The sequence below is a fragment of the Anomalospiza imberbis genome, chromosome 2 (assembly GCF_031753505.1).
Source record: "Anomalospiza imberbis isolate Cuckoo-Finch-1a 21T00152 chromosome 2, ASM3175350v1, whole genome shotgun sequence".
Taxonomy (NCBI): domain Eukaryota; kingdom Metazoa; phylum Chordata; class Aves; order Passeriformes; family Viduidae; genus Anomalospiza; species Anomalospiza imberbis.
Genome location: NC_089682.1, coordinates 98,096,332 through 98,106,910, shown reverse-complemented (window position 1 = coordinate 98,106,910; position 10,579 = coordinate 98,096,332). Strand labels below are relative to the sequence as shown.

At 43.6% G+C, this 10,579-nt stretch overlaps 1 protein-coding gene across 2 annotated transcripts; it reads right to left on the bottom strand.

Moving 5' to 3' along the window:
* Positions 1 to 286: 286 nt before the first annotated feature.
* Positions 287 to 10,300, bottom strand: CLN5 (CLN5 intracellular trafficking protein). Of its 2 annotated transcripts, none has more exons than XM_068182382.1 (4): positions 10,157 to 10,300; positions 8,789 to 8,954; positions 7,395 to 7,620; positions 287 to 5,632 (listed from the first exon to the last, which is right to left on the bottom strand). In XM_068182382.1, the coding sequence occupies exons 1-4, from the start codon at positions 10,273 to 10,275 to the stop codon at positions 5,121 to 5,123; spliced, it is 1,023 nt and encodes a 340-aa protein (XP_068038483.1). In that variant the 5' UTR covers positions 10,276 to 10,300; the 3' UTR covers positions 287 to 5,120. The 2 variants fall into 2 exon arrangements, with proteins under 2 accessions (XP_068038483.1, XP_068038484.1); XM_068182383.1 differs by lacking the exon at positions 10,157 to 10,300 and adding an exon at positions 9,862 to 9,890.
* Between the last annotated feature and the right edge of the window lie 279 nt (positions 10,301 to 10,579).

The window sequence follows — 10,579 nt, the reverse complement described above, 5'->3', positions numbered from 1 at the left end:
CTTATGGGGTCTCAGATCTGCGTCTAAACCTGTTTTAAGGTATTTTTTGTCTAGCTCAGGAAGCGAAAGCATTCTGGGGAAAAATGTAGATACATTGTATTTAAAACCACACTGGAGTTAATGAGCTTTTCTTGCACATTAACCGGTTTGGCAGCATATGGTGAGATGGAATAATGTATGGTTTGTGAAATGAACCCAGCAATGTTATTCTGATGACATAGGTGTGAGCAGTGTGAAGTGAGAAAGGTAAAATTTGAATGTTGACCAAGAACCTTTTCACAAAACCTTAGACCTTTTGGCTGCTTTCAGTTTGACAGAAATGACATTGGAACAGTTGCTTAAGCTGTATAAACTAACTGTATACTGTAAATCTGTTTCAGAAATGTTTATGTATAAAGTGGATGTTTGATAGATGATAATTTTTGTATACCTTTAATTCAGCTAGTTCAGTCATTTCATAATATTTAACAATTGAAAAGGAGTAGACTTGGTGAAGTAGAACAATAGGCAAAAATTTGTTTTGAACATTTGATAAATCAGTTTTATTAAAGAAAGTTTTTAGTTTGTAAGTGGTGTAGGCAAGACACTGGATGTGATCTGGATGTGGTTTGTGACTTCATTTCTTACTGCCAACAGTTATTTTCTCTTTGAGGTTGCTGATGGTAACACTGAAGTGTTGCCCAGACAGCTGCATGTTTGAGAGATGTGGTCAGCCCTCAGCAAGGCAGAGCTGCCCCTGCAGGCTGGGTTGAGCTTAGCTGGTGGCTGCTTCTCACTTGCTCTGTACAGCTCCTTCTGGTAATAAGTAGATTTCCTTCATCTCTGATTTCAGTCATGTTTATCCGAATGTATAATTTAGTGTAATACACTTATGAGTGTATTTAAGTTCATAACTATATTTTGAGCAAACAATGCTCAGCAGACTGGACATCTTTATAGGGGAGTTGTATGGTTCTGTAGAGCTTTGATTTAAAAATTGCATTTTATGAAATACGCGGTTTTTTGTATTAGAATTTGTTAAATTGATGTAATACTATAATTTGCTTTTATTTGTACAAAAGGTGTCAATATATTTAGTCTGTAAAAGTAAAAAAGCTCTGTGTCTTTTATAACCCGACTCTCAGAACTGCCTGTATGAGAAAGATGGAGTAACACTTGTAGTCTGGGGAATAGGATTTCGTTTTCACTAAATTAATGTGATATAATACCATTAGTAAAGGAGCCAAAACCTCTCTGGACCTTGACCGCAGGTGTCCTGATGCTGCAAGGTAAGTCACCAACGTGTTGGTAGTGGGAATAACTGAAAGGCAAGGAACAGCCTCAGTACCAGATCCCACTCCTGGAAGTCACACCTTGGAAACCCAGCGTTCTGCTGCTCACAGAGAGGCCTCTGTCAGACCCCGGTGTGAGGAACGTATGAGGAGCTGAAAATAGCAGGGTTGGCTGTAGCAGGACTGCTTCCCCAGCAAGGTAACTGGCCAGCTTTAAGAAGGCTGCTGTTGCACCAACTTCAAAAAGTCCTTCCTGAATGCTTCCCCACATTATACTGGTTATTAAGATGTTCAGCACAAGAAAACTGCCTAAAAGCAGTTGTCTCTCTCTTCCATGGGAGAGCAGTTCTTCCAGCAGTTTTTATACATTGAATCAATTACTGCATCCTTCATTCAAATAATCCAACTATAGCATAAACTTGACAAGCAAGCCTACAATGCTTTTTGAGCAAATTGTCTTCTTTTGCCTTCCAGATGTTGAAACACATGAATACATAAAAATCATGGCACAAGACCACCACAGGCTCACAAAGTTCACTAGAAACTTGAACATGAGTGTCATACATGTATCATTTTCCCCAAGTTCACATTTATTTCTTATTTTCAGAATAACAAAACTCAAGTGTTGGCTCGGTTGTCCAGCTTTGGGTAGGAGTTAATGTGTGCAGTGATAAATCTTACCTCTGAATCCAAGTAGTTACAAGTTCAGATACTGAAGGCAGCAGCTCTCCTAATCCAGAACATCTGGGGTTGGACTTGGGAGGGGGAAGGCAGAGAGCATTGGTGCTGGTGACTTTCATCATACGGTGCTTTGAGAAACAGGAGCAGCACACTCCATTTGACCTTGATGGATGATGAGCCAAGATCTGCTTTGCTGGAGAGCCCTCCTGGAATGAAATGTGGCTTACAACCCCGAGCAGCCCACAGGTGTGGCAGTGCAGCAGTTTTGCACAAGACGTGTGCAGACTTGGAAATCATTGTAGTACAGAATGATTGTATGTTTCTGCCCTCAACTGCAATGTGCATACGAGCAGGGAGCAGAACCAAGCACAGTCTGAAGTGATGAACAAGTCCTGTATTCAAAGTATGAGTAAAGGCTGAGTGAGAGTGACACAATGCCAGGCTTATCCTTGAGCCTGGCAGTTTGGACGGTCCCCTGGTTCCTACTGTTGTGCAGGTGCTAATACCACCAGGCTGTGAGTGAAAGAGGTGAGATCCTACCTTCTGCTCCCTGTGTGACTTTCAGGAGGAGGCCATCCTTAAGTGTTTGAGGTAAACAGGTGGTTTTCAGTCACAAGCAGATCATCAGGTGCACAAAAGCTGTTTGTGACATCTAATGCTTCAAGTTTTAAAGTGTCATTTTTATGGATCTATTCTGGACTTGTCTAAACTTTACAGAATTAGCATTTTATCACCTCTGGTTTTTTTTGGATCTAACTCTGTAGGCCTAACTCAAGGATTGTGGATTCTGCCTACAAGAGAGAACTGCACTCAACAACTTCAGTTCATTCCAGTGCAGTGATTCCAGTTTAACTCCCAACAACAGCACCTCTTTCAGGACTGCAGCTTGTACTGGTGGAGCTTATTCCCACTGTGCATTATGTCTGAACAATTCACACACAACCCCCCCCAGTTGAGAGAAGTAAAGAAAGTGAGAGCTCTCATAAATACTGTCCTCAGAAGGAACTCATGTTATGTAAAGGGCAACTCCTACATTGACAATTGGTACCTTTAAAGTGAGGATAGTGTTCAAAGTGTGAAACAGACACACGTGGCTGCATGGAGGAATCCCCACATCATTGGCAGTGTGATCTGTGAGCCTTGTTCTGTGAACCTATTTCCCCTTCAGAGCTTTAACAGTGGTTTGTGATGTTGACGCTTTTTCCTGGGAAGACAAATGTGGGTTTAACAACATTGAGGGTTTCAAAGAAATAAAAACATGCGTCAATGAAAATGTAACTTCTGTAGATGGGCTTCTTGCTGCAGCCCCTTTGACTTCCCTAGAGCCTCCTGGATTACCTTCCTGCTGGTACTGTGTGCTGCTTGATTGCTGGCTGGGGTGAAACCATGACAGTATCTTAATCTAAAGCTGAGCTCAGTCACAAGGGCCTGTGACTTTGGCTAAAAAGACTTAAAGTCTTTCAGTCTGTGGTAAAAGATGAAGTTTCATGTAACAGTGGAAGTAGCAGCTTGAAGAGAGGTGTCCCATTATCTCTCATGCTCATCCCGTTACATGATAATGCAATTCAATTAAATAGTTTTAGTGACTTTCTGAATACAAGGGTAATTTTCTGCCACTCTTATTATTTGAATCCAAGCACTGTGTACTCTTGTCTCTGACTGCAGCAGGGTATTATCTTGGCTCGAGCTAAATGAAACTGCAGAGTTGCGTTCCTGTGTTCCTGCTTGGCCACAAAACAGCAATAACCTCTGCAGGAGCACTTTTCATCCCACAGCTAGTTTAAAAAAAAACATCCAAGCGAGCAGTGAACACTTGGAGATGATTACATTGCTGCAGCTGTGGTTTTTCAGTGTGCAGGCACCTCAGTAGTTTCCAAAAAACCAGTGTTCCTCTGGCTTTGGTCTCTTGGGATTAAAAGGAACTAAGCAGTTGCCAAAGTGCTCTAAGTTGAGCCTGGAACAGGACTCAAGGACAGCACAGCTAGCAAAGCACCACTACTGCAAATATCACTGACAGCAAGAGGCTGCAGTCACATTTTAGAGACAGCTATGTGACAAGCATGGATTTTTAACTCCAATGTTGATGCCCCAACAAGCTGTCATTACTTCTTTCATATTAAGATTTCTGTGCTTTTTAAACAAAATTGAAAGGAATATACACAAGTTCTACGAAACTGACCCAACTGAAGCCTCAAGTAGACTTCAAGATAGTAGAGTGGTAGAACACTGCAATTATGCAGGAGTCGACATCAAGGCAGGCAGTTTGGCTTTTATCTGTGCCACAAAACACATAGGAAACTGAAGAAGAGCCATCTGTATTGCATTTACAGTGCAGCTGAAGGAAGAAAAGTGGTGAAAAAGCATCACCCTTGCCATCCTTCAGTACATTCACTGCCCCAGAATACCAGAGAACAGTTCATAGGTCCCAGCTGTACAAACCAAAGAACTACAGGAACATCAGTGTAAGGCACATGTTGAAGGAACTGGTCACATCCAAACATTCATGTTGAGTGAATTAGTCCTTGTAACTTGTGTCCCGCCTCTGCTGGTGGCCAGGTGCCATCTGCTGCCACATGGCCATGCAGATGAAGAGCACCTGAGCCAAGAGCAAGCAGCTGCCTCCCCCTTCCCCCTCTGGCACTGCAGGCCCCAGAATACCAGAGAACAGTTCATAGGTCCCAGCTGTACAAACCAAAGAACTACAGGAACATCAGTGTAAGGCACATGTTGAAGGAACTGGTCACATCCAAACATTCATGTTGAGTGAATTAGTCCTTGTAACTTGTGTCCCGCCTCTGCTGGTGGCCAGGTGCCATCTGCTGCCACATGGCCATGCAGATGAAGAGCACCTGAGCCAAGAGCAAGCAGCTGCCTCCCCCTTCCCCCTCTGGCACTGCAGAGCTCAGCCAGAGGAGCCACTGCAGTCTCCCTTCAGGCAGCAGGAGACCATGGTTACACAGGTCAGAGATGCTGAAGTGTTCATGAATGTGTTACACAGGTAGTAAGAAAACAAATGCAGAGTCTTTCACCTGGTACAGCAAAGCATTCCCAATACAATTTTTTACAGTCAGCAGTGAAACATACAACCCTGTAAAACCATCATGGTAGCACTCCAAAATCCTTAAGAATATTTTGCCATAGAGGCAAGTTTTGTTCTTTAGTAGGCAGTCATACACCACAGGATGCTTTGCTTCCAACAGGCAAAGGGACTTCTTCATAAATTATTTTGAGATAAGGGGACTTCATAGGTAAAAACCAGTATTCCAAGTTGTAGAAGAGGTAAAACTGATGATTCAAGATAACATGATCAATTATTTTGAAAAGATCCACAAAAAATTCTCTGACACTCTGATGAGGTTTAAATGGGTTGTAAAAGTCTCTTATAGCTGCTGCCAGTGTCTTGTTTCCTTGTGGTCCAAAAATAGATGTTTCATTCCCCAAATAAATAGGTTCTCCACTGAATAAAATTATGCTTGTGTAGTTTGTTTGTATCTTCTTAAATACAGCTCCTAAGTCAGCCAGCTTCTGGTAGGTTCTCAGTATAAACTTGGAGCACTCGTAAGAGTCAAACCACACTGTTGACTTTCTGTCCGGACTTGCTTGAACTGTCCAGGTCTCATAGTAAATGCCAGTCTCATTGTCGTATTTTACCCATTGTGCCATTTCATTAAACATGGTTCCTGTAAGAGATGAAGTATTGCAGAGATGAGGTAACAAATGCAGGATTCACCTGCCTCCCCTGCCAAAATTTACCTACACCACCTCACCATACACAGACACAAGGCTTAGGTCGGAGGGGCAAGGGATAACCCACTGAATAAACTACATTTACATGTAGGTTATTTAAACTGTAATTCCTTTTCCTGCTACTATGCCAGAAAATTCAAACACCAGAGAACCATGACACTTCTCATTTTGCATTATCCATGAAGACAAACAGGGCAGAGGTAGTACAGTCTACAACAGATGCTGACAAAATGCTCACCAGACCAACAGATATTTCTGCACTTCAAGTTTTAATTAAATTCAAAAATTCAGAGCAGAAATTTTCATGTCTCTTCACAAAAGAGATGCAGACTGAGACACCCTGCTGATTTAGCAGCTCCACAGCCGGCAAAGCTCAATTCAGCCAAATTATGGGTGGGATGTAAGACCTAAGACTAAGATGGGATGCTTTTTGCCAGCTCTCTGAAGGGAGCAAGCTCAGCACATGATGCTGTTCATCTGTGCTTGCATCCACTCACCCTCTTCGACTAGAAATCTGACAGTTATTGTGAAATTTAGACAACTGAAAACTCAGAAATGCTACGTCCTTGAAAGTTTCATGGAAATGGAAAGGGAGAGAGGCGAGGAGGACTGTAATGCCTCCACAAGGTGCCAGTGTAGCCTCACCTTTCCTGGGCATCAAATAATCCATAGAGAGGAAGCATGACAAGTTCCCCAGCTGTATGAAAAATTTTAACTTGGTGTTCATACAAAAGAATCCAACCGTATCAGGCATCAAATACATCATTCATGAACTACAAACTCACAGGAAAGCAGCTCCACTTTACTTCCTTGTTTAAAGAACTGCCTAGAAGTTCTTAGCAGCACTGGATAGATTATGCAGAGACTGAGGCCAGCAAAGCTGCTAAGGATGGAAGTGGGCACACATAAAGCACCACGTCACAAGAGCTGTAAGCTAACTCTCCACTGTGTCTTGCACTCTACACCAACTTCAGAAACTAAGTGGTTTTGGTCACACAAAATGTAACTCTCCAAGTCCTCAGTGAACTTTTTTTGTAAGTCACTCACTCTATTGCTAGAGCAATCAATCAGATTTATTTGAATGACCTTTTTATTTTAGTATTGCAGTGATCAGTATACACCAGGCAACTCTTCTGGTCATCACCTATGTATTTTGGAGCATCAGGCCTAGGTTTGTTCTACAACATAGGACAGAGACTTATTACTGGGGACATTTTCACAGTTTTTAGGACACATAATGAGGGGGACAAAAATAGAGATTAATATTTTTATATCTTTGAGACTGTTTCTAAATATTCCTTATTTGTTTTCTCAATAATGAACATGTTTTCAACAGTTTTTCTATCTCAGCAGTCATCTGCCACTTCACAATAGAAGATTTTGTTTTGGTGAAGCCATGTGAAAAGAGTTCATAATGACTCTGTTTAAGCTGTTTTGCTATTTTTACACTCAAGAGACTCAAGTGTTTTTGTACAGCAACACCAAATGACTCTCACTTAACAACTCTCCAGAGTGAATTGTTCAAATGGCAGCAGCCTCATGCCACTTTCAGTATTCAAGGGAGTGTTTGAAATTAGAATCATTGAATAAAACTGCAAATAACCTATGGAACATAAATTAAAATACAGTGCTTTACAAAAGACAAGGCTGACTCTTTATTTTGTATTAACATTATCCAAAACATCTTAATTCTACCTGATATTGTGGTCACAAGAACTAAAGTTCCATTTGCCTTCCAGTGTGCATCATCTATTCCTTCATAAAAGCAGGCAGCTCCCTGGTTACACCAGAATGGTGCATCCATGCCAGGCCGCAGATGTGGAAATGTGCAGTTCCCAAGCTGGAAGAGCTCATACCACTCCATTGTGTAGTTTTTGCCTGTTAGAGAGCTCTTGAAACCCACAGCATCATGCATAATTTTCTGGAAAATAAAAAAAACAAAATAACTAAACCACCAAAACTTTGATTTCATAACAACTTCAGCTTGACCTGTACAGAAGTTTAGATGCTCAGCAGCTGTTCTGTGACAGGGTGAGAAGAGGGGAGGGAGTTCCTGCAACATCTTGGATTCAGTAACACTGAAGCACAATACACCAGACTGCATGACACACATACTTTTATTCAGGGCATCATGCTGTCTCAGTGGTTATCTATCCATCCACTGTAAATTCTATCACTTGGAGGCAAATACTCAGTGGGAGCTCATCACCAAGACTCAAGCTAACTTTTGAATCCTTAAGTTCATGGGGGTATCAGAGAAATAAAGAGCAGAACCAAGTTACCAAAACCAGATCTTGCTAATGAATGCCATAAAACTAATTATATAAATACTTAATTTAAAAGCTGTGTAGTAAAAACATAAATCCAAACTTAGTTAACAACTGAGATAACAATATTTGAATCTATTTCCATTTTTGACTCTTTGTGCTTGGTTTTGATTCACTAACATTTCTTTATTAATTAAGAATCATGCTTTGAAGATGAATTTTGCTACTGCTATAACTATAAATATTACTAAAGCTGAGACTTCATGTTTGCATAACTCCATGAATGAAGACTTCAATTCCATACTGATCGTAACACTCAAGAAAGAAGTGTAAAAGCAACCAACTTCTCATGATCCACTGTTCCTGACCAGCTGGCTGCCTGCTCCTGATAGGTACTGATGTCCAAGCAAATATGTGAGTTTTTAACAAGAGAAAAATGAATACACTAAGAAACTATTTTATCTGATGCAAGGGGACAAATAAAAGTATTTTCTTGATGTGGTGATAGCACAGAAGAAAAGACATCCAAGACATAATGGTGTGCGTATACAAGGCGCTCATTATGCAGCTAGACAGGGGAACATGTTCAAACCCAGCAATTATGGTGTTTATGCTCTTGTCTTTAGCTGAGCTGAATCCTGTACATTTTGTTTGAAACTTAGTGCTCTTTGAGTATCTTCCCTACAGATAGCCTAGCTCTAATTGTGTGGTCTAATAGTCTTCCATACAAGCATACCCCAACCTTACAGCTCCCATTCTTAACACCTGCTGTTAAATCCAGCTGAATTTGTCACTCTAACTTTGTTAAAAACATCACCTTACCAAATGTCCTAGTAGGTCCCCGTACTTGAATTCCCATACTGGAGCCTGTAATCGATACACTTCAATGACATCCTCTTCTTTCATAACTGGAATGGCAGAGCCAGTGGGACAGAAGGTGTAACGAGCCTGGCAGTAAGGATCGGTTTTTGGACGGTAATCAAAGCGCCTGTGTGGAGAACGAGAAGCACACAGAATGACAAGCACAGCTTTGCAGCTGGAGTAACCGTCAAGGACACAGGACTTCCTGAGCAATACTAAAGCCAGCAGCTCAGCTGAGGCATCGCTGATTTTCCCTGTGGACTTCTTCCCCAGGCTTGCTGGGCACTCCAGTCTGCCTTTATTTTGTCTGGGGGAAAGGGCGGGGGAAGAAGTTTGGGGGGGGGGGGGGGAGGAGGAAGGGGAAAGAAAAGAAAAAGACGGGAAGAACAATCCCCTAACGAGTATGTATGGAAAAAAACACAGAAAAGAAAAACTTAAGCCAACCACACATTCAAGTCCTATTTCTAGCTTGCACACCTTACATTTTCAATTACTCCTTGTACTGCACCTTGCATGTGACACGAAGGTAACAAGCACGTTAAGAAACACTGAACCCCCACATTTCTGAGCATCTCACACCAACAGGATTGTTCTCCAAATCTGACCATCCCGAGACCCAGTCTTGTAACTCCTGAACCTGCTGGAAAATCCCAAGAATTCATGACTGCAAGATCAGCTCCTTCAGGCATCACCTGACGCAAATTTAACTCCTGGGAATTATGCAACAGGCTCTCAAAATTTCAGGTGTGCATTATTAAGCAGCAGTTAAACATTGATAACTACTCCCTTTACAAACACCAAACCCGCACAAAATACACCATCAAGCCTAGTGCTTCTTCTGAAGGGCTCATTTCCTCGGCGCGGCCAAATCTGTCGCTATTTTCAGGCCACAACGTGCAGTCTCCTCGCTGTCCCCGACACCACCAGGAATTCTGGAGCTCAGGCAGCTCTGGAGCAGCGAACGGGATTTTGTACCGTTTCATTTGTCACGAAGCACGACGTTAAGTAAAATTTACAAAGCAAAAAAACCGTACCCCGGTTTCCTCATCGCCACCTTTTCTGCGGGCATTAAGGAACGTGTTTAAAGGCGGGCAGTCATTCCCAGGGAACCAATCTCTCCCGCTGCTGAGACCAAACGCAGCTCTCGGCCTGGCATGGCGCTACGGCTCCCTTGGCGAGCCAAACACGCCAAATACCTTGCCAATGATCAACACCCCGAGACTAACAAGGGGAGGCTTCCCACGGCCTCCCTAGTCTAACGCACAGAGAAGCAGAAGCAGAAGCAGCGCGGCGCTGGCAGGCCCGCCGAGGCCCCCCGGCGGCACTCACCTGTAGGGCACCGGCCACCGCCGCCGCGGCGAGCGGAGCTCCCCCGAGACACGCGGCCCCCACGGCCCCAGGAGCAGCAGCACCGGCAGCAGCAGCCGGGAGCAGCCGGCGGCGCCCATGGCGGAGCCGGGCCCGGAGCTGCGGGGGAAGCGGCGGGGCCGGAGGAGGCCGGGCGGGAAGGGGCCGCCCCCGCGCCCGCCCACGGGGCCGGGGAGGCCGGCGGCGCCCGCCGGGCCCGGGCTGCAGGCAGGGGCACGACCGAGGGGGTTGCTTCTCCTCCTCCTCCTCCCGGCAGAAACCCGCCGTGTGCCGAATCACCCCTGAGAAACGTCACACCGCCGAACTGCGACTGAGTTTGCTGGAGGTCCGAGTCACACACGTCGTTATCGTTTAGGTGGAGCAGGGGTTGTCTGTCCTTTCACT

Coding starts and splice junctions, on each gene's coding strand:
- CLN5 (XM_068182382.1), bottom strand. CDS start 10,275: ATGGGCGCCGCCGGCTGCTCCCGGCTGCTGCTGCCGGTGCTGCTGCTC. Junction 7,621..8,788: donor GGGACCTACTAGGACATTTG/GTAAGGTGATGT, acceptor TTTATTTTCCAG/AAAATTATGCATGATGCTGT. Junction 5,633..7,394: donor TCTTGTGACCACAATATCAG/GTAGAATTAAGA, acceptor CATCTCTTACAG/GAACCATGTTTAATGAAATG.